The sequence below is a fragment of the Lithobates pipiens genome, unplaced genomic scaffold (genome assembly GCF_037356315.1).
Source record: "Lithobates pipiens isolate NorthernLeopardFrog02 unplaced genomic scaffold, aLitPip1_a1.2 Scaffold_22, whole genome shotgun sequence".
NCBI classification, from domain to species: Eukaryota; Metazoa; Chordata; class Amphibia; order Anura; family Ranidae; genus Lithobates; species Lithobates pipiens.
The window spans coordinates 324,245,325-324,269,659 of NW_027507784.1; the positions used below are offsets into that span (position 1 = coordinate 324,245,325).

Here is a 24,335-nt window from a genome sequence, read left to right on the forward strand (position 1 = left end):
TCATTTCAGCTCTCCACTCCCTTTTTTTTTCTTCTGACCGTTCAAACAAGCTTTATAAATTTTGGACTTTAAACAGACGTGGAGAAGGGATGACTGCAGATAAATGGGTACAACATGTGTAGGATGATTTTGTTTCATCTCTGTGTATCACCTGAAGCCAATCACTTCACTGGGCATATGGAAGGGTTTACAACCACTTTCATTTTTACAGAAGATGTCTATCTTGAGTCTGAACCAAACCTTGAAATTAGTAATCTGATAGGGAATGAACCAGTGATTGTGTGTGTGTGTGTGTGTGTGTGTGTGTGTGTGTGTGTGTAATTTGCAGATTGTGCTATTGATCACAAGCCTTTTTTTTGTTTTTGTTTTTTTTTTTTTTTTTTTTGTTTTGCAGTGGACTTCTAAAAAAACATAAATAAAAAAATACATACTGATTATTATGTAATATTTTATAAACACTAAAACGATCTCTTTTTACAAAATGTTATCTCTTTAGTCTTGACCATAGTAAACAAAGTAAAATCTATACAAAACCATTATACATGCCTTTTAAGCAGGGGTCTCAGTCTGAGACCCCTGCTTTTTAAGCGACTGGGTATTGTCTCCACATTGGCAAATTTAATCGTGCAGTGCAGGGGTAGAGTGGAGAAAACTTGTGGAAGGATTAGCAAGGTAAGAAAAATAGGAAGAATGTCCTTGCATGGACACCATGGGGCCCGATCTAATGACAGTTCAGCCTTCCCTGAATTAATATAATTGTCAGGTTCTCTTTATTCTCTGTCAGAGAAAAGGCCCGGACCCCTCATTACAGTTTCATCATTTTGTATGTCTTCTTTTAGGCCTCCTCTCAGAATCAGATGATGGGGATGTGGAGCTCGGCAAAGTACTGCATGAACAATCAAACGTAGAAGAGGTTGAGATCCAGGATCCGAAGGAGAGCGGTGGGCAATCTTCGCTGATCATCATAGAGAGCCATCCCAACCGCTCCAAGCTGGCCAGAACTGCTGGAAGCAATGCAGAAGGTTAAGGAGACTGCCCATTTCTTTTTCTAGGTTTTAATAATCTTCTACAGTATCTCTTTGAACTGTACAGCTAGATATAACTTCTAACTGTTCGGTTCAACAGCATCCAGCCTGGGGTTTAGAATAAAATTTCAAACGTTTTATAGCTTGGAGGTTACACGTGTTTGTGAAGTGCAGTTTTATAGTGGCTGTAAACCTGGAAAGTCAAATACAAACAGAACACACAATCTTATAAATAGCAAGGACACAAATCATTTGTGCGTAGTATGGCAGGTAGAAGGACAGAGATAAAGGGAAAGCGATGGCCACACGCCACAACCGAATAAAATCCTTTTTCACTGTGCCAGACAAAGATGGGAACATTGTTGGGCGTTTCACACAGACAATTTTGTGATTACTCATAATCATGGCTATAAGTAAGCATAAATTGTCTGCGTGAAACGCGTCAACAGTGTTCCTGTCTTTTTTGTCTGCCACAGGGACAGGATTTTAAACGCTTTGATTCCGTTGTGGTGTGCGGCCATCCTTTTCGCTTTATCTACATATTGACGATGGTGAGTAGCTCATTACTTGACGGAGCAGTGTGCATACTATGTTGGATAGAAGAACAGCCTGTGATCTGTAATCCCCCGCACTCTCCTGAGTTAAAAAAAACAAACATCCAGACGCCATGAAAAAAATTATGGGACCACGCCCCTTTTTTCTGTGATGGCCTCTGTAATGAGACGCATGCCTAAACCTGTATTAGGGGGTGTGCATCCTGCTACTCTGTACCTTGCTGTGACTGTGAGGTCCCAGCCGAGGTTGCATTCTTTCCTCTCTCCTCTCCTCAGTAGATCCAGGTACAAAGCTCACTGAGTCAGCGGGGCATACAGAGAGAGAGGCATTGAGACATGAGATCAAGGCACATCAGCGAGGGGGGCCATCCATCAGAGTGAGAGCAACACACATCAGAGAAAGAGAGATGTATCAGAAAGAGAGGGGGAGAGAGCCACATGAGAGAGAGAGAGTGGGAGAGACTCATCAGGAGAGCGCCATGAGAGAGAGAGTGCGCCACAGTCACATGGGAGAGAGAGACACACACGAGAGCGCGAGCCACGTGAGAGAGAGAGCGATCCATATTGGAGAGCGAGTCATGAGAGAGAGAGAGACACCTCAGGGAGAGAGATCAGAGCAAGAATACACAGGGAGAGGATACCTTTTTAATCGATCTACTAAACTGTGCAAAAGAATGGTGTTTTGGGTTTACAACCACTACACTAAAAATCCAATGAATTTTAGGGGTTCAGAAAGACCACCTTCATCAGGATTTGGGAAGAGAAAATATATGGGACTTATAGTGAAGAGATCCCAAAGGGGAGTTTCAAGGGTCTGTGGTTGTAGTAGAAAACACTTCATAAAGTGCACCTGGGTTTTGCCCATACAGGGTAGAGTAATGGGTACCTTTTTAATGCTGGTTCCATCAGCTGCTTAGGCTTTCCTCGCTTTCATTCAAACTTGGCTCTGGTCACCCAGGTTGCAAAGTAATGTAACGGTTACTTCTGAGTGGTCACTTCCCTTCTTTTTAATGTGAAGGTGGGGAGAGAGTCCAAGTCCAAGTCACCAAGAGGGATTCCTGTCTTCTCTATTCCGCCATGGCAGAGAGAGCCGAGGGGCTGATGGTGAAGGGAAGGGAAGCATAAGCAGCAGCGTGGACTGACGAGCTTTGCATGGACAAAGCATAGGTACTCTTTAGGCCTTATTCACACATGCCGGTAATGAACACACAAATTTATTTATAATTAATTACAATAATTTGCTATTTTTACAAAAGGGACATCCAAAACAATTGCAGAAAGACATTTCAGTTGACAAGTGTTTTTTTTTTTTTTTTTTTTTGACAGATGTAAGGCAGAAGCTACCACGTCCCGATACCTACTCACATTTCATTCCTCGATACAAGACCTCAAGCCTGGCCAAGGTATAAAGCTCCAGTCTGAAGTTTTTAGTCTGTCTACTTCTAAAAGAGAAAAGTTCAATAATGTGATATAAAGATAAATGTCTATGTGGCTCTCAAGTGACAAATATGTGTTTTGTTCAGGGATTGAGCCATCCTCTAGCGGGCCAGGAGATGTTGGCCCTCAAAGCTGTCATTGGATATAATGGCAATGGTAGAGGGAACATAGCTTGGAGCCCTGATACAGGTACATCTTAATGTTTTCACGTTTTTTGTCTTTTTTAAATTGGTCTGTCCTTTAAGCCTTTTCGCTGCCAGAGCCCCTTTTGCATTTATTTTCACACCTTTTTAAAAAACTTCCTCTGGTGCGCTGACAACACCGACCTTGCTGCTCTGAAATCCCAAGCAGTATTGTCAGCCCTGCCTAACTCTTGCTGTCTGTGTGGAAGCCTCTAGAACAGCCTTTCTCAACTTTTTCAACACAGAGGAACCCTTGAAATGGGTCTCTGGTCTCGGGGAACCCCTTCTAAAAATTAGAATTTTTCAACTCATGCTACATTAATCTGATGGTCAGTGGGAAGAATGGTCCTTACACTTGCGGTCATTGGGAAGAATTACCTCCTTACAGATGGCTAAAAAGATCAATGGTTGCGGTGGGAACTTATCTGAGAGGCAGAAATTGCCCAATGCTGAAGGAACCCCTAGCAACCTCTGGAGTAACCCTGGTTGAGAATCACTGCTCTAGAGGTCCAATACGCCCTCTCCTGAGTCGTATCTCTGAAATTGGCAAAGCTTATCCTCCTTGCTAATTGCAGAGGTATAGGTCTGACTTAGAAGGGGTTGTTGTGTAAGAACTTTACAGAGAGACCACTGCTTCCCAACAGACAGCCATGGTTCAATTATGCAGCTGCTGCCAGGGATCAGGATTTTCTATTTTTTGTTTCGATGTGCCTGAAAGGTATTTGGCTGATTTTACCCTGAAGGCTCAGCTCAGCTGGGCTTTAAATTCATACCCTCTCCACTGTATGTGAACCTTCTTTTTGCCTTCTCTTGGTCTTTTTAGGCGTTTTTGCATACACATGCGGCTGCATAGTGGTGGTGGAGGATCTTCATTCAGGATCACAGCGCCATTGGTTGGGACATCCAGAGGAGATCTCTACTTTGGCACTAACTCATGATGCTCTGGTGAGTGTATTGTCAAGACTTCCTTCATATTTGTTCAGTTTTACTGCTACACTTGGGTAGTCTTCGCTTCTATGTTTTATCTCCTTAGTTTTTCCATCAAATAATTTTTTTGTAACACGCTGTCCTTTTTTCCATCTATCTTTAGGTCCTGGCCTCTTCCTCTGGCTCTGGAGATGGCTCTTCTCTGTGTCAGATAAGAATCTGGAACACACAGGATGGCTTGTGTACTAAAATTCTGCAGTGCCATAGCACAGAAGTTCAGGCTATGAACTTCTCCCGAGATGACAGACTGCTTATCACTGTTGGTCAGTACCCTTTCTTTACATTGTCGGCAGTAGTAAAACACACAGGGTTAGTTTACTAGGGGTACGTTCAGACTGGGGCGGAGGTCCATTAGCGATAAAGCGCCACTAGTTTTAGCGGTGCTTTTTGGCCGCTAGCGGGTTTTTTTTATGGCCACTATCGGGGTTAAAAGCTCCCTGCTAGCGGCCAAAAAGACGCGTTGTGGCGCTTCTGAAGCGCTGCCCATTCATTTCATTTCAATGGGCGGGGGGGGGGGGGGTGTAGGAGCGATGTATACAAGCAGGTTAGCTTGGAAAGGAGTTGGGTGTGACAGGTTCAACTGTTTTGCTACTCATCAGTGTTGCTACTTACAGTGCATTTTAACCCAATATAACCTTACTGTAGCCATATGCAAAATAGAATCAGCCAACTGCTTGACCTCATAGTTGTATACCACATCCCAGCTACCTGGTGTGCATGACTGCATCAACACAATTTCCTTGTTACTACCCACGTTATTTACCTGTGCCCTTTTCTTTTTTTTTTTTTTTTTTTTTTTTTTTTAAGGATTATTAATGCTCTTTATGGAATCAAACATGTGAACATAGCATTACTGAGCCATGCTTCTCTTCTGTTGTCCATCAGGTGATTTTAGAGATGGGAAGCTTGCTTTGTGGAGCACCAGGACCTATGAGCTGTTGGCCAGCAGTCGGATATGCCAGCCTGTGCATGCCATATTCTTTAATCCAGCACATGCTAACAGCTTTTCCTGTGTGGGCACCGGAGCTGTGAGTTTCTGGCAGATAGAGGAACAGGGAATGTCCACTCAGATGAAGGTGAGTGACTTTAGTACTACAAATCAACCCTGGCTATCCTTATGTACCGCTTTTAAATATTTAGCCTTTATTTTATTAAACAGCTCTCCGTTTGGTAGGTAATTGATAAGGGGGCATGTGGTTTCTGGTATTTAGGCAGGTCTTTTAAAGGTTTAAATGTTGTTAAACCAAGAAACCTGCATTCACTATATCTGGTCCCCCACAGCAGTTGTTCTCAACCCTGTCCTCAAGTACCCCCAACAGGCCACGTTTGCAGGTTTTCCTTTTTATCTTGCACAGGTGCTTTAAATCAGCCAATGGCTTGGTATTTTGGACAGCTATTTTATCTAAGAAATTCCCAAAACATGGCCTGTTGGGCGTACTTGAGGACAGGGTTGAGAACCACTGCCCCACAGTACACAGAACATAAATTATAAACTGCTAAATACCCTTTCTCATCAGCAGTATATAGCAATCTTGTGACTTCTTGCAGATGGAGTTTTCATTCTGCTTTGAGTATCCTGTGAGGATGCAGGACCTCTGACCCTCTGTCTGGACAGTGCTGATTGGCCCTGTGCCTATCACGTGCACTTTCCCAAGAGAAATGGGGGGGGGGGGAATCTCTCTAGCAATACACACCAAACTGCATGTGTAGAGTGCCTCCGAGGCTCCGTACTGGTAGGAGATGGATTGGGGACTGTGGAAGAAGCGAAGACAGGATCAAACAGCGTTTTTACACAGTGTGGAGAATTTACCCCTTAGGTTCCTCAGTGAGTATAACAAGCATGCTTTACAGCATATACAGACTGATTTACTGTTGTGGGTTTGGTAACACTTTAACATGGTGTGAACCTAAAGAGCTATTGGCTCTCTGAAGATACTATTTTGACAAACATTTTTGTTATCTAAAAATCTATCTTAAAGCTCAATCCAGCTTTTCCTTCAGTTCTGTACAGTTGTACAGGCTCCTCTCTTTTCTGGTACAGCTGTCTGCTTGCATTGCATAGAGAACCAGTTAATTATGAGGTGCGTGCAACTGCATGTGTTAGAAGTCATAAAATGCTTTATACATGTTCTCAATTGTCCCCATGTGCCCTAACTTTGGTGTGTAGAATTTTTTTTTTAATCTGATCCACCAAAATGCTCACGTCTGTACTGTCATTGAAAACAATAGTACAAAAACTCCACGCCCTTTTTAGGTGCAGTTCTTCTTCTTCTTTTTTTTTTTTTGTGGTATACAAGTGTATTGACTAGTTCCCTGTGTTTCCTCAGGTTTACAGAGCTCCGGTGCCAGATGAGGTTGGCACGGCAGAGTTGACCTCCATGGCCTATAACCTGACCTCCCTGCTGTATACCGGCTGCAGCACAGGGCAGGTATGTGTGTGGGATGCTCAGAGTCACCGCTGCTTCATGACTTGGGAAGCGGACCAGGGAGAGATTGGTAGGTGTCAGCAATTCAGCACCCCTATGCTGGCGGATGAGTTCCATTTTGTGCTGCTCTGTGTAATGCGTTGTTTTTCCACTAGGTGTCCTGTTGTGCAGGGGAAACAGGCTGGTGACCGGCAGTAACAGTCGCCGGCTCAGACTCTGGGCAGTGGCTGTGGTTCAAGAGCTGAGAGAAAAGGGATCTGAAGCCAGGTACGTAAGATATATCTATATCTATATCTATATATCTCTAGCTCTAATTAGCGAGAGAAGCCCATATTCAACTTAAACGGAGAGCCCTGATGACTGCAGATGTACTTAACCTTACAGAGACCCTGTTACAAACTTAAAAAGTTGCCAGTAAAAGCGCGGGAAGCCGACAGGTGGATCGTGAACTGGCTCTGCCTCCCCTATCCTCTGCCCCTCTCATAATATTTGTAGAGTAGGATGCAGAATAGTGCTAGATGGAGGGCGGGAGCTTCAACAGTGATTGGTTATTAGGACCGCCTAGCAACCAATTACCAGCTTGTTCTGAACTCCGGCAGCTCTCGCTTTTGCCTTCCATCCAGCACTATGCTGTCTCCGGATCTCCGCCGTGCTGTACATATGCTGGCAGGTAGGAAGGAGGACAGAGGACTCTACAGTGTGGGGGGGGTGGGTGATGGTGATGAGAAATACAGAGGACACTGCTTTGGGGGATGGATGAGGCAGAGGACACTACTTTCAAGGGGCAGAGGGCACTTTGTGGAGGCAGGTTATACTGCAGTGGGAAGGGGGGTATAGGACACTACAGTGGCAGGGGGAGTAATGTGAAGGGAGGCAGAGGACACTACTGTGGAGAGTGATGTGAAAGGGGGGGGGACACTAGTGTCGGGAAGCAACGTGAAGGGGGCGGGGGCCGAGGACACTACCATGGAGATTGATGTGAAGGGGGGGCAGGGGACACTACTGTGGAAATTGATGTGAAGGGGCGGGGGGGGGGAACTACTGTGGAGATTGATGTGAAGGGGGGAGAGGACACTACTGTGGGGAGCCACCTGAAGGGATCAAAGGAACTACTGTGACGCACATGTTCTTCATTCCATCTTTTTATTGGGAGTTTTTTATTTTTTTATTTGTTTTTTGTTTTTCCAGAGTGCCGCACCCCACAGTTCTTTAATTGTGCAACGTCTGAAAGGTTGCCTACCCCTGATATAGTGTCACTTGAATGACAGCGCTTAGTCTGCTGGGGCTGCCGATTACATTTCCAAGGGGCTCCCAGCAGCAGTCTCAATGCTTTTGGATTTCTACACAAGAGGGGCTTTTGTGGGGAAATAACATGCCTAAAATATCATGAAAGCAATTGAAGATTGTTGTGAAAATGAATGGCCTGGTGAAGGGGTCTCTTTTTAAATTGTACAGGGGCAATGTAGTCAGAGCTGTTTCTTTACAGCACCTGAAGTCCTAGGTAGAGTTTCCTCTGGGGCACTGCCCTCAGCTGTGTATATTCTCTCACGGTTTGCTTTTTTTCTTGGTTTTCTTGGTGCATTGAAGCAAGGCTGGCCAATAAACTTGTCTGTGTGTGTCTCTCTCTTAGTTCCTCTTCTGTCCTGATGGAGCAAGAGATGACACTAGATGGCGCTATTGTCAGCGCATCATTCGATGATGCCTTGGAAATGGGCATTGTGGGCACAACGGCTGGTACATTATGGTACATCAACTGGGTAGAGAGTACCAGCATCCGTCTAATCAGTGGACATAGGAACAAGGTACTGTGACAGCGAATCATCCGGGGGGGGTGGATTAATAAAGTACTGTCCTTATTTCCTGTGTTACAAGTTTCCTTTGCTTGTTCAGGTGACAGATCTGGCGGTGGCACCGGGAGAGGCTCATTGTGCCACATGTGGGGAGGATGGCAGCGTGCGTGTCTGGTCCCTGCACAGCTTTGAGCTTCTTCTACAGTTCCAAGTACTTAATCAGGTAATGGCAGGTGCTAAACTTCCCTTTGCCTTTTTCATGAGAGGGAGGAACCATGAAAACGATAAATCTAGGCAGAATGAAACTTTTTACCTTTTAAAATGTGTCTTCAGTCTACGAGCCCTTTAACCACTTTGAAAGATAGAAAGGTAACAGTGCTCTCTGCAGGGGTAACCCAATCCATACACCAGATCCACTCGCAGGCGTCTGAGCTCAATGTATCCTATCACACTCCAACGTCATAAACAGTAGAATTCCTTGATGTGTAGTTTATTGGTACATCAAAGTAGCAATAAAACAATCACTGATGCGTTTTGGCAGCAGCCTTATTCATAGCTAGTTAACCAGCTACGACTAAGGCTTATGCCGAAACGCGTCTGCACTATTTGTTTTCATTCATATCAGGCAGCAGGAGGGGACATCCCACCCCCACACACCCCTTTTCCACCACCAGGCAGCGCCTCTTCAGGCTCTCTCCCCAGATGTCTCTATAATGAGGACCTGTCATGCCTTATTCCTATTATAAGGGATATTTTTACTTTTTTCTTTTTATATATATATATATATATATATATATATATATATATATATATATATTAGGAATAAAAGTGATCAAAAAAAATAGACCATGTAAATATAAAAAAAAAAAAACCTGTTTACATGTGTTATGTCATCTTTTATACTTTACCAAAAATTGGGATATATTTGTTCCCTCCCCCCCCAAAAAAAATTGCGTTAGAAAAAATTACTATGTGACCGCCATTTAATTCTCTAGGGCAGGGGTGCTCAACCTGTGGCTCTCCAGCTGTTGCAAAACTACAAGTCCCATCATGCCTCTGCCTCTGGGTGTCATGCTTGTGGCTGTCAGAGTCTTGCTATGCCTCATGGGACTTGTAGTTCCGCAACAGCTGGAGAGCCACAGGTTGAGCACCCTGCTCTAGGGTTTCTGCTATAAAAATATATATAATCTTTGGGGGTTCTGTGTACTTTTTTTATTTTTTATAATACAAAAATAATTTTTACATATAGGTGAGAAATGGCAGAATAGGCCCGGATGGGAAGTGGTTAATTTATTATAACATACTTACTGTTGTGCACAGAGCTGCTTGTGTCTTGACTGGAGCCCCCACAGTGCATCTGGCCAGAGGATTGCCGCTGGGTACAGCGATGGGACCATCCGAATCTTCAGCGTGTCCAAAACAGAGATGGAGATGAAGATTCACCCGCACCCTTGTGCTGTCACCGCCATTGCTTTCTCCCTGAGTGGTAAGTGACCTCATTATCCGGTAGTGGCCTAGGCTAGGCTATAGCAGGAGCACTAATGACTATCATGTCTGTGATGATGCAGGTGAAGTGTTGCTGTCGGGTGGAAACGATGGCTTGATGGCAATCAGCAGCACCCGTACAGGAATGACAGTCCGAGTACTAAGTGATCACAAAGGATCCCCCATCACCACTATACAGTGCTCACGGAGAAGGGTAACTATTGGCATATAGAGATTGTATGAGGCATCTGCTGACACACAAAAGGCCATAGATTCTTTTTTCTTTTTTTTCGTAGGAGGGGGGTGCTGAAACTTTAGAAAACTTTTTGTTTGACTGGAGTTCTCTTTTTAAAGTTGTCTCCTTAAATCACAATGTTTTCTGTTTTGTGTAGGCTGAGGAACTGGGCTTACCTGGAGGAGAGGTCTGGTTGGCTGCAAGTCAGGACAGGCGTGTAAGCATCTGGGCTTCTGATTGGCCAAAGGATAAATGCGAGCTGTTGGACTGGATGAGCTTCCCAGCTCCGGACAGTGAGGAGGTGAGGCGGAGGAATTCCTACCGTGTATTTTTTAACTTTTTTTTTTTTTTTTTTTTTAGCCAGCCTACATCCTTCCAGCAAGTTCCCCATGCCTGAAAAATTGGAGGATGTCCGGCATCATCTAGGCTGCTCTTTCTATTCATTCGATTTTCATTCTTTGAATCAAAGGCTCAGGGTCACACATGGGCATTATCTAGGGCATGGGGCCCCAAACTTTCTAGGGGGACCACACCAGGGGGTCATTGGGAGTAGAAATTGTCTTGGTGACAGTGGGAGTAAACAGTGCATCTTTGGCATTAGAGGGAGGATATCAATGGTGTCAGTGGGAGGAATAGTGCCCCATCAATGGTGTCAGTGGGAGGAATAGTGCCCCATCAATGGTGTCAGTGGGAGGAATAGTGCCCCATCAATGGTGTCAGTGGGAGGAATAGTGTCCCATCAATGGTGACAGTGGAAGCATAGTGCCCCGTCAATGGTGTCAGTGGAAGCATAGTGCCCCGTCAATGGTGTCAGTGGAAGAATAGTGCCCCGTCAATGGTGTCAGTGGAAGAATAGTGCCCCGTCAATGGTGTCAGTGGGAGGAACAGTGCCTTGTTGTCAGTAACAGGCATTCTACTCCACTGTTGGTGTTTATCTGGCCCAAGGGTCAGATAACGACAAGTAAAGGACTGCAGTTTGGAGACCCCAGATCTAGGGCAATCCACATGCAAATACAAAGAAAAATGAATAAGCTATTGCACGGACTAGACGCCAGTCATCATTTAAAGGAGTTGTAAACACTCTCAGTTTTCTATGCATTAAGGCGAAAAATCTGCCAGCCCCTCCCACCAACCATTATCTGCCTGCTTTGCACAGAGACCCAGTGATGTTCTCACTGGATCCAAAATACAGTATGTAATGAAAACCAAGTTTCATTAGCACGTTAATGGAGGGATGAACCAGAGAAGGCAATATTTTTAGCAGATCTGATTTCAGCTTTAACAAAGCATGGTGAAGAATGTAAAGGCTGTGCTCTGCAACAAACTTTCTGGCTGCCTGTTCCATTTTTGCATCTTCTTTTATATAAATATGATTAAACTGAAGCCCCAATTTGTGTTTACAAATGTGTAGAAATCCTTTTATTATGCAATGTGGTTAAAAAGCTATTTTATTTCCATCCTAAGGATCCCGATTTGCCGTTGCCGACGTTAGCAGCATTTTGCCCATGGCAGTCTGGCACCGTGGTGTACACTGGATTCGGGTTGGAGAAGGAAGTTTTGTTTTACACCCTGGCTCAGAAATCGGTAATGTACCCTGGCGCTATCGGCTGTTTGCTCTAAGTTTAAAGGAGAAGTCCAGCCAAAGCTCATTCGGCTTCTCCTATGGGTCACATGAGTGCAATTCGTTTTGCACTCCTGTGCCCTGTTTTTGTCACCAATACCAGTCCAGGCACCACGTTACCTGACAATGGGAGTCTGGATCCTCCAGGTGCCTGGCTGGTGGCTGGCCCAGCCTCTCAGCGAGCCGCTTCCCGCCCCTCCACAGCTCAGCACTCCAGTGAGCATGGAGGAGCAGAGCAAGAGCTGCTGATTCACAGGCAGCATCTCTCTGCTCGGGGAGGTGAGAGAACCGAGCCATCAGCACTGTTTGAACGCTCAGCTCTCGGTGAAGAGGTGGTGGGGGACAGATGCAGCATCCACCTAGGTAGTTGTGAGTCTGCAGTAACCCCGATTCCCATACTTTTTCTTTTAAAGTGTTACTAAACCCACAACAGTAAAATCAGTCTGTATATGCAGTAAGACATGCTTGTTATACTCACTGTGGAACCTAAGGGGTTAATCCTCTGCATTGTGTAAAAAGGCTGTTGATCCTGTCTTCGCTGATTCCCCCCCTTCTTGCATTGTCCTCAAAGCCTCTCCGGATAAGATAGACTTTGGAGTCGGTCTGCGCATGCTCAGTTTGGTGTATTTTGCTAGAGCTCTTTTTTTTTTTTTTTTTTTTTTTTTTTTTTCTTGGAGTGTATGTGATGAGGACACAGCCAATCTACACTGTTCAGACAGAGCGTCAGGGGTCCTGCAGCCTCATAGGACAGTCAGAGTAGAATGGAAACTCCTCCTCCCAGCTTTAAGCAGACACTGATAGTCACAAGACTGCTATATACTGCTAATGAGAAAAGGTATTTAGCAGTTTATATTTACTAAAATATAGTTTCTATATACTGTGGGAGACCAGATATAGTGAATGCAGGGTCCTGGGTTTAGTAACACTTTAAGTCTGTGTTTAGAGATGTAGGAAAGCTTCCATAGTTGCCCACGCTTTATAAAATGCTCTCTGGCTGTCATTGCCGATTTAAGCATGATAAGTTCAGTACTTTTTTGAGTTACTGGTCAGGAACAAGTATACAGACCAGGAGTTTGGACTTCACTGGCTGCATGTGTTTTTGTTTTTTTTGTTATTTTTATAATAGTCAAAGGCTCGGGAAGTCATGGAGCCAGATCCAGCCAGGCATCTAGCATTTTCAGAAGCGCACCTGTATTTTCCTAGCACAATAGATCCACCAATTGTCACTACCTTCTGGACCTTTTCTTTATTGTCTGGCCTTCCTGTATGATCTGTGTGCTCTTATCACGTTATTTGTCTTGTGCAGGTACTGCTGAGGATCCCGCTGGCGCACTTCGCCACCTCCCTGTCTATGTCCCCTGCAGCATCACTTCTTGCCCTGGGCAGTGGCGGTAGGTTCAATACATTAATATCGTTCTGGACAAGACAGGAATATAAATAGTGCCTTCGTTCTGCCATGATATTGGCAGGCTGAGTTGTCTGTATACTGGTTACAGTTTGACTCCTGGCGGATGTAAAGAGTGGAAAATGATTGCAGCTTTGTATTCATCTCACACACACCCCCCACCCCCACCCCAAAAAATATTTTTGTACCTGATTTTGACTTGGTGTCAGCCTTTTGCAGCAGAAGGAGCAAAACAGTTGTGCTGCAGTGGAAGGAGCATGCTGATAGTGTCGTGGAAAAACCCACCATACTCTTTTGCGCCAATAAGCTCCCATTTTGTCTAATGGTATAATTACCTACGCTAATACGTGCCCTTTCTGTATAATGCATCTGGTTTTAATCCATGTCTCCCGCATTTCCCCAGTAAACAGACATAATCACCATCTTGGGGCCTTCATCTGTCCCTACTGGGCAGAGACTCTTGGCTTTTATTCACATACACAAAGGAAGTCACAAACAGGAAGTCCTGGCCCCAACAGCCAATCGCTTCCTCCACAGGATATGACCTCACAGGAAATGAATGTCAACAACCAATGAATAATGACTAGGGGAGTCTTATGAGCATGTCTGAGTGGGGACAGAGTGTATGTTTTACCTGTAAGCCATGCTCTTTAACCAAACAAAGGAAGCCGCATGGCTAACAAACATGAACGCTGTTCTCGACCATAACTCAAAAGCTCCCGTTTTTTGTGAATCCTTATTCTGCATTGCTCAAAGAACAACGCATACCCGTACTATACTACCGTTCCTGCTGATGGGAGATTATCCGCAGGTGTATGCCATGGCACCCCAAATATGTTGATCAGGCATACAGTGGTGACACGAGCGCACATCAGCTAAACCAATGATGTCTTTGCAGAAGGAACGTCGAACGTCTGTGCATCGCACAGGGGCCCGTTCGCTGGCGGACATATCACCACTCTGCAAACACCTCTCTCCAACCTCAGGAAGTTTTCCACTACCAAACGGATCTCAACCAGTGCCAGTCAGCTCTTTAGAGCGGGCTGCGGGAGTACTAACACTGGGAGACACTGTGACAATACATGTTAAATGCATCTTCATAAAACTTCCACAATAGGAAGAGTAACAGTGACATGAGCTCCATCCTGTGCTCTTTCACTGTCCAGTCCCAGGCTGGGGGAGGGACTAGAAAGGTTAGTGCTACAGGCCAGGCTGTATGGCAGAGCTGTTTATATCTCATGATTGGATTGACAAAAAAATAAATAAAATCCTTTTAGCAGGTAAAACGTCTCCCGTGTGTGTGTGTGTGTGTGTGTGTGTGTGTGTGTGTGTATAGTGGTTTTGCACTTGGTAGATGACAGCTGCTCTTTACTAAAATGTAATGGTGACCCTCTCTGATCACAGTGACAATCAAGCACTGGTCATTCAGTCTTATTTGTGTTCCTTGCCATGCCACTTTTTTCCTAAAGCGGAACGTATCAATAACTTGATAAAAATAAAATAAGAAACATAAATTCCATATTAATAATTATGCTACCAAAATAAGTTTTTTATGCTGTAAATCGCCTCCTGCATTGCTCCTGTTCTTGCTGGAGGTTGCCATTTTGCTGAAGCCCAGAGCCCCTGAGCAGCAGTACAACTTTAGGCTTTCAGCAGATCGGCCTCTATAAATTCAGCACAGTGCCTAAAAATGGAGAGCAACTGAGCATGTGCAGAGCAGGGTGAGAAGGGAGTATTACTGGATTTTAAACAGTACAGGGACTTATTTTTAATATTTTACATAGCTATACCTGCAAAAGGAGCCAGCAGGACTTACCATAATTTTCTGACTAAAGTTCCACTCCTAAATGACCTCCAATTCCTTTTCACAGAGAGGCTTCTGCGGATCATCGACACCTCAGCTGGCACACAGCAAGACTTCTCTGCACACGATGACTGCGTACATCTATGCCGAGTATCTCCAACGGGCAACCTGCTCTTCACAGCGTCCTACAACCAAGTGCTCGTCTGGGATATCCAACATTCCTGATTCCTGTTTTTATTTTGGCAGATTGTTGGCCTTCTTGACTATGGCGGCACAGTGAGCTGTTTGCAATGTATGCCCGGTAGTAGTCCACAGCATCCAATCAGAAGTTTTATAGGCCGGGTGAGCAGAAGATGATTTTGTGATTGGTTGCCGTGGATTTTTTCACTTTCCATACTACCTGTGCACTTACTGGAGGGACAATGGAAAACCAAATGCAGGAGCTGACTGGTATGGTTGGACCTTTAGCCATCCCTAGGACTTGCAGTCACTCTGATTGTATTCAAAAAAGCTAAATTCACATGAAATGTCTCTGAATAACTTGGGATTTTATAAGGCCATGATTTCTCTAGGGTTCACTTCATTGGCTGCTATTCAAAGGAGAAGTTCACCTTCTGTAACGTGTTACACTCGTATTCAGGGTGTAACATGTTATTGTTGCAGCAGCCCCCCCCCCCCCCATCCCCTATTGTGACAGCGAGATCTTCTCCCCACACTTACTGTCACACTTTTTTATTTTTTATTTTTTTTAAACTTGGCCATGCGGGGCTCCGCTCACCCAGCCGTGTCATTCACCGGCTTGTCGTTTTCTATGAGCAACCAGTGTGCTGATGAGTGCTGTAGGTAGTTTCATTGAGTTTTCCTGTCATTGTGTAACTGCCTACCTGTATGAGCAGACACATACACTGACCGCAGTGGCGGCTGGTGCTAAATACAGCGGCAAAATAACGCCATGTATCCCCCCAACCACCTTCCCCCCCACCCCCCTTCCCCCACGGGAGACAGACAGCGGATGGGAATTGTCACAAGCACCCCACCCTCCCTGGCGTTAGAGGTAGGTGAATGCAGCGGTGATCCACCGCCACCCCCCGCGGGAGACTGATCTTAACTTAGGAGGCGGGGGAAGGAAGAGACAGGCCATTGCTTCTCCTTCCGGCTGAACAGGAAGTGTGTCCTGAGACCCGATTGGCCAGGGAGTCCTAAGACTCCCGGGTCTCAGGACCTGCTTCCTGATTGGCCGGTGGGGTCTCAGGACACACTTCCTGTTCAGCTGGGGGGCGAATTAGGAAGATATTATCGAATATTAATTCCCTATTGTCACACAACTGTGTGCGCTCAGGGCGCAGTGCTCTGCACCCCGAGCCCACCATTTTTTGGAAGCCCATTAGAGCCTCAGGCTTTAATCATGTGCTTAAAAAAAAGTTGGAATCCATTCGCTTATATCTTTCCGATTGTCCTCCCGGCTCTCAGGACACACCACCTGTTTAGCCGGGGGGAGAAGCGAGTGTGTCCTGAGACCCGATTAGTCAGGGAGTCCTAAGAATCCCTGGCCAATCGGGTCTCAAGACCTGCTTCCTGATTAGCCGGGAGGACAATCAGGAAGATATTAGCGAATGGATTCCAACTTTTTTTTTTTTAAGCACATGATTAAAGTCTGAGGCTCTAATGGGCTTCACAAAAAAGTGAGCTTGGGGGCGCAGACCACTGCGCCCTGAGCCCACACAGTTGTGTGACCATAGCGAATTAATATTCACCAATATCTTCCCGATTCGCCTCCTAACTGAACAGGAGGTGTGTCCTGAGATCCAACCGGCCAATCAGGAAGCAGGTCCTGAGACTCAGGAAGATATTGGCGAATATTAATTCGCTGTTGTCCCACAACTGGGTGGGTTCAGGGCACAGTGTACTGCACCCCGAGCCCACCATTTTTTTTTTTTTTTTTTGAAGCCCATTAGAGCCTCAGGCTATAATCGTGCTTAAAAAAAAAAAAAACCCCAGTTGGAGTCCATGCATCCGGTGCTCTGCATGTACATAAGGGGGCCAGGCGCATGGATTGGGGGGGGGGGGGCTGCACCCCGTATGAACGTGTCGGCACTGACTGACCGTCTGCAAGAGCCCTGTGTTGCATCTGTGATCCACTGATTGTGGGTGCAATGCTTTGCAGGCTCCTATATAAAAGATATTCAATGCACTTTTTTTTTATACAAAGGTGAACTTTATCCTGAAATAAATACAGGCTATTCTGATACATTGGCTACCATACTTATCAGTAACCAACAGGTGGGTATTCCTTTTGTAAAACCAGGCACAAATACACACTAAAGTAGCTTTTGTGTAAATGCTGAAAGAAAAACAATCCCATAGAGAGCTGGTGGTTTCTAATGATCAAGCTCCAAAGTCTGTTGATGAAAATGCCTTTTTGAATTATTTTTTATTTGTATTTTTTTTTTTTTTTTAAGTTGTGGATAGAGTTTATGTTTTTGGTTTGAAGCATGTGATCCCACAAACCAGAAACATACTGCATGGAATATATCATTTTCTTTTTGTTTTTTTTTTCCAATAAGAACATATTTTAAGTATATATTTGTGACAGGATATTTTTAAAAGCAAGGAACACTGCAGTGAGATCTTTGCAAATAGAAGTGCCTTTTGTACATAGGTTGTAAACATTGTTCTGCCAAAAAAAATTATTTAAAATTTTATTTGCACATTTCAATTGATCTTTTAAACTGTTTGTTTTTATTATTTTTTAACATGTTCTGTTTTATTATGTTTTATCTTTTGAAAAAAAGTTTCTAAAAAGTCACGCATCTCTTGAGTTTTGTTTTCTTATGAATGTTTGATGCTCCTGGACTTGTCCTAACTGGCCCTGCACAGTGTACAAGATCCAGAATGCGCTCACCATGCAGATGTGCACCGAATAACACCTGTAAGGAGGTATTAGAGTCTAATCAGACGTGTCTGGTTATACAGCAGAGACTCTTCCGTAGTGACAAGCCAACTTTAAAGTATATGTAAATAATCACCTTGTAAAACAACCCATTCAGTTTAATATGGAATTTATAGGCAAAACGTTTTGTGTATAAATATAAAACATTTAAAAAAATACTACTTTTATTTTTTTAAGTGATCACATATTTTCTGTTCTCAGCTGCATAAGGCGCTCGGAGAGCTGAAGGAGGAGAAACAGCAGTGCACTGATCTTACCAGTGAATGGCTGTGCGAAGGAAGGGGAGAGCAGGCAGCATTCACAGCTAGATAACTGACCATGCTGTGCTGTCATGCCTAGTGTGGTCAGTTTTTAACAGGAAAGCAAAGGGTCAGGAAACCAGTGATTTTACACATAGGAAGTAATACAAAGAGAACAAGATCTCATGCAGGCACATGGTACAGCAGACACATATCGGGAATATGAAATGTTGGGGTAACATACTCCCTTTTGGATTTCAGATAAGTTTATTTTTGCATAACTGAATTGGTCCAGGACTAGTTTACAGGCCCTGTGCCGAGCAGCTTTCCTTCTGTTCAGTGAACAAAGTAGGACACTCACTTGGTATAGGTGCCATTCAGAGAATACTTTGCATTCATAGAGCAAGTACAAAGCGTTCTTTGATTGGACAAGATGGACCACTTTAGTCCCTAAGCAACTGAATAGAAAAAAAGGAATTATGAAAGCACACAGGACTTGTGTAATGGAGATCCACAGGAAAAAAAAAATGTATGCAAATCCACAGAAGAAGGAAGTCCACAGATAAATTACATATAACAGTAGCTCTTGAGCAGTGACGGATATCCACAGGGGGTAATAATAAAGGACCAATGAGGTGCATAGATCTAGTTCAGGGGTGTGCACGCGGGCCCAATCGTAAAATTTACAAATGTTCTGGGGTCGAAAAATATGGGATTTTCTTTCATAATCAATGATGGAAGCAAGAACAATAGAGAGGTTGAATCCCCCCAAAACTGGGACACAGACAGAAATAAAAACCTGACAGGGTCTTCAATCCCTCTCCACTCTTCTCAAAAATGTAAAAGGAAAAAAAAAAAGTTACCCTACTTTACTTTCTTTAGTCTACTTTAACTCATAAAAGTCCCTTCTATTGCTCTCAGCAGTCTCCTCCATATCTCGAAAAAAAAAAAAATATATATATTTATATTTTAATTATAATATATATATATATATATATATATTTTAATTATAAAATATATATATATATATATATATATATATATATATATATATATATATATATATATATATAATTTAAATTTAATATTTGCTGTGATCTGACTTCCTATTGGAGGGTGGACATGTTCGTTCTCCACTGTGTGTGGGGATATAGCCACCCTCTCCTGCTCCTGAGATGGACTAGAAATGCAATATTCCCAACACACAAGTTCCTGCAGACATGGCTGTATTTTCAAATGGGTGCTGAAATGACCTCCGGCTGAAACGCTACACAGTCAGAGAGTAATGTCACCAGCACACCAGGATCTCCAAAAATGGGTCCAAAACTTTAATCGGTGATCACATAGTTACAGCAGAAGGTGATGTTTCGGAGCTATGCAGGACCCCTTCATCAGGCATGTGGCCATGCCTGATGAAGGGGTTCTGCGTGGCTCCGAAACATCACTGATTAAAGTTTTGAACCCATTTTTGGAGATCCTGGTGACATTACTCTGTGACATTGCTCCTCTAAGACTATGGACTAGAATCTCCCTAACCAGCCGGCACACAGAAAGCTACAAAAACATGACAGAAGTTCTAATCCCTCTCCACTCTAACCAAAAGTATAACAAAAAAAACATGATTACTACACCCTGAAAAGTAATCTGCAGTGGATCGCTCTTCAGAAGTATAGCTGTGGATGACAGATGCTCAGGAAGTGTTACTGCTGCCTCCAGAAGCCTTTTTGTTTTTTTTTTGTTTTACATTGCCCCAGCTACAAGTCAAGAATTTTGGCTTTGTGGTTGCGGTGAAGCCTCATTGATCAGGGAATTGCGAGTATGGCCTCAGGTAAGTCTAAAAATATCCAGTACCATCATCCACAAATTTTAGAATTTCAAAGAGCTTGGTGTGGGGGTATTGGGGCAGCCATTCATGCTAACCACCCATAACCAACCCATAACCAACCCAAACCAATAGATAGTATTTGGACTATACCGGTACTTTTTGTAGCAAGAAAAAACAAAAAAAAGAAGAAAGATAAAACTTACCAATGTTTAATAGATCCAAAAAAAGAAAAGAAAAAAGGACAATACATAAGACATCAATAGTAAAATATAATACACCCCAGAATGTTTGGCATATACAAATAATACAAAAAAAGAGAATTTGGTTCTGATGGCGTTCAAGGGTCTCCTTTACTAGTTTCGCAGACCAACCGCTTCCTCAGGAGGATATCTAAACAGGTTGTAACAAACAACATACCGTATATACTCGAGTATAAGTGCCCCCCTTGGCTTATACTCGAGTCATCGCCGTCTGCCTGCCCGATCAGCGTGTCGAGCAGACAGACGGCAGCCATTCTACAATTCAAAAGCCGCGCCTCCCTGTCTGTGATAGGCGGAACACTCAATTTCCCAGCAGTCAGTGGTCCGCCTATCACGGACATCCGCTCATCCTCATACTACGGACGAGGATGAGAGGATGTCCGTGATAGGCGTAACACAGACTGCTGGGAAATTGAGTGTTCCGCCTATCACAGACGGAGGTGCGGCTTTTGAACAGTGGCATGGCCGCTGAGGCGCCGACGCCGTCTGTCAGACGAGAAGAGCGGCAATCCGGGCATCAAGGAGAAGATCCCAGGCACCGTCTGTGGAAAGGTCAGCAAGATGTCATTTTCTGTTTCCCCCCCTCACCACCTCTGCCCTTGTAGCTGACCCGCCTTGTGAACAACCCACTGCCTGGCACTAGCAGGGTGTTTTGACCCCCCCCCCCCCCAATGGCGGAACTTCCTACACTGTGCATGGACGCCTGCTGCAGGAGGACCCAAGCACCATCCTGTCTTTTGACTACCTGACCCTCAGATGTGCACATATATCCCACATCCACTGTGAAGTGATCTATTGGGGGCTTTTTCGTTTACTGGCGAGCGTTTTAGCAAAACATTGCTACTAGCTCGTTTAGTCTAAGGCTGCTATCTCTTATTGCAGCCTCCTAATTACTTGGTCTAACCTGAACTTGCCTACTACTGGACACACACACACACACACACAGGGATGGATGGACACACACACACACACACACACACACACACACACACACACACACACACACACACACACACACACACACACACACGGACGGACACACACACACACACACACACACACACACACACACACACACACACACACACACACACACACACACACACACACACACACACACACACACACACACACACACACACACACACACACACACACGGACGGACACACACACACACACACACACGGACGGACACACACACGGACAGACACACACACGGACGGACGGACACACACACACACACACACACACACACACACACGGATGGACACACACACACACACACACGGATGGACACACACACACACACACACACGGATGGACACACAGGGATGGACAGGCATGTCTCACCCTTGGCTTATACACGAGTCAATAAGTTTCCCAGTTTTTTGGGGGTAAATTGGGGGCCTCGGCTTATATTTGGGTCGGCCTATACTCGAGTATATACGGTACAAATCATTAGCAAACAACCAATTGATAGCCTCATTGATCTCGCTGGGTTTGCTGCCTGAGTTAAGGCAGAAATCAACCCATCCATTTAACAGTTTTAACATTTTTTTAAAAAAAAGTTACATTCCGGGAATGATAACTGCCACATTTTCCTGTGATCTCAACCAAACTGTTAAACCATCAAATGTCTGGTGTCATAACTGATGCACACATGCAGCATCATGGTAGTTGCAGATCAAGCAAAGGCCAAGATGGCAGCTTTCTTGGCTGAAAACAATAGGAAGGTTTAGTACCACTTTAAGACTTTAAGTGTAATGTTCGAATTTTGGTGGGTGGCCAGGGAGAGATAGAACCACAGCTCAGCCACCTGTGTGAAAGAGCCCCCTAGTTATACTTTAAAGGGGAACTAAACCCTCATATTCTCTACAGCCAAGGAAGCTGCCATCTTGGCTTCTGTCTGATCTGCAGGTGCCAAGATGACGCACATGTGATCAGTTATGACACTGGCCATTGGATGGTTTAACAGTCCGGTTGAACGCACAACCAGCCTGGAAACCATTAAATAGATGGGTTCATTTCCACTTGAAAGCGGAACTAAACCCATCAATGTAACTGTTTAAAAAAAAAAAAAGCATCTTGAGAATGCTAACTGTCACTTCACTTCGGCTTCACTTCCCGGTTCCCTACTGCGCATGTGCGAGTCGCGCAGCGCAATAGAAATTCTCCACGCTGTCACTGGGACCTGTGTGTGTGTCCCAGCAGACAGCGCAGCAGGACAGGATATGACATAGACTCCCACGGGAGTCTATGCCCGGAAGTGGGTGTAAATACCTGTCTTTGACAGGTATCTCCACCCCCCTCCCCCCTGTAAGGTGCCAATTGTGACACCGGAGGGGGGGAGGGTTCCGATTAGCGGAGGTTCCACTTTAACCAAACTGTCAAACCATCAAATTGTCTGGTGTCAGAACTGATCACATGTGCAACACTATGGCAGTTGAAGATCAAACAGAGGCCAAGATGGCAGCTTCCTTGGCTGGAAAGGTTTAGTTCTGCATTAAGAATTTGGGATCAACACTGGTCCATATGTATTCCCTATGAATCGTATGACTATAATACACCAGCCTGATTCTAGCATTGTATTATTTTCTTCTTTTGTAGCCTAGAAATACATGTGTTGTGAGACGTGCACATACATAGACTATATCTATAGGAGGATGGTAAAGGTCTAATGTGCTTATCACCATGAGTCATGACATAAAGTAAACTGATAACCTTATCACAGAGAACCATACAAAGCGATGGAGGTGTAGTAGCGGAAACAGACAGGAGGGAAACAGACACTCAACTTTTAACCTGATTCCACACCTAAGCAGGAAATGAACGTTGGTACAGACGGTTCAGGGTGTACCTACAGTGCCTTGAAAAAGTATTCATACCCCTTGAAATTATCCACATTTTGTCATGTTAAAACCAAAACTATAAATGTATTTTATTGGGATTTAATGTGATAAACCAACACAAAGTGGCACATAATTGTGAAGTGGAAGAAAAACGATAAATGGTTTTCAAATTGTTTTGCAAATAAATATGTGAAAAGTGTGGCATGTATTTGTATTCAGCCCCCCCTTTGCTCTGATACCCCCAACTATAATCTAGTGCAGTGATGGCGAACCTTGGCACCCCAGATGTTTTGGAACTACATATCCCATGATGCTCATGCACTCTGCAGTGTAGTTGAGCATCATGGGAAATGTAGTTCCAAAACATCTGGGGTGCCAAGGTTCGCCATCACTGATCTAGTGGAACCAATTGCCTTCAGAAGTCACCTAATTAGTAAAGAGAGTCCACCTGTGTGTAATTTAATCCCAGTATAAATACAGCTGTTCTGTGAAGCCCTCAGAGGTTTGTTGGAGAACCTTAGTGAACAAACAGCATGATGAAGGCCAATGAACCCACCAGACAGGTCAGGGATAAAGTTGTGGAGAAGTTTAAAGCAGGGTTAGATTATAAAAGAAAATTAGCCCAAGCTTTGAACATCTCACGGAGCACTGTTCAATCCATCATTTGAAAATGGATAGAGTATGGCACAACTGCAAACCTACCAAGACATGACCGTCCACCTAAATGGCCCAGACAAGGAGACCATTCATCAGAGAAGCAGCCAAGAGGTCCATAGTAACTCTGGATGAGCTGCAGGAGATGCACAGCTCAGGTGGGACAATCTGTCCACAGGACAACTATTAGTTGTGCATCCCACAAATCTGACCTTTATGGAAGAGTGGTAAGAAGAAAACCATTGCTGAAAGAAAGCCATAAGAAGTCCCGTATGCAATGGGGAGAAGCCATGTGGGGGACACAGCAAACACGTGGAAGAAGGTGCCCTGGTCAGATGAGACCAAAATTGAACTTTCTGGCCTAAAAGAAAAATGTTATGTGTGGTGGAAAACTTATGCCGTATACACGACCGGACTTTCTGGCAGCATAGGTCCGACGGAATCAGTCCGTTGGATAGTCCGATAATTTTTCTTTAAAAAATTCAGACGGACCTAGAAATAGAACATGTTTCAAATCTGTCCAACGGACTCAATTCCTATCCGGAACACTGTTCCTCTGTATGCTGGTCTGACAGACCAAATACAATGCAAGGGCAGCTATTGGCT

General features: G+C 44.3%; 1 protein-coding gene across 1 annotated transcript in view; it reads left to right on the forward strand.

Annotated features, from left to right (window-relative positions):
* Positions 1-17,742, forward strand: part of WDR90 (WD repeat domain 90) — a 66,731-nt gene extending 48,989 nt beyond the window's left edge. Inside the window, 16 exon segments of the mRNA XM_077449538.1 lie at positions 840-1,022; positions 2,906-2,982; positions 3,103-3,205; positions 4,022-4,143; positions 4,289-4,448; positions 5,071-5,261; positions 6,513-6,681; positions 6,767-6,878; positions 8,242-8,413; positions 8,502-8,624; positions 9,722-9,887; positions 9,970-10,100; positions 10,279-10,422; positions 11,586-11,705; positions 13,049-13,133; positions 15,019-17,742. Coding sequence (XP_077305664.1) covers positions 840-1,022; positions 2,906-2,982; positions 3,103-3,205; positions 4,022-4,143; positions 4,289-4,448; positions 5,071-5,261; positions 6,513-6,681; positions 6,767-6,878; positions 8,242-8,413; positions 8,502-8,624; positions 9,722-9,887; positions 9,970-10,100; positions 10,279-10,422; positions 11,586-11,705; positions 13,049-13,133; positions 15,019-15,176 — 2,216 coding nt within the window. The 3' untranslated portion in view covers positions 15,177-17,742.
* The last annotated feature ends 6,593 nt before the right edge of the window (positions 17,743-24,335 follow it).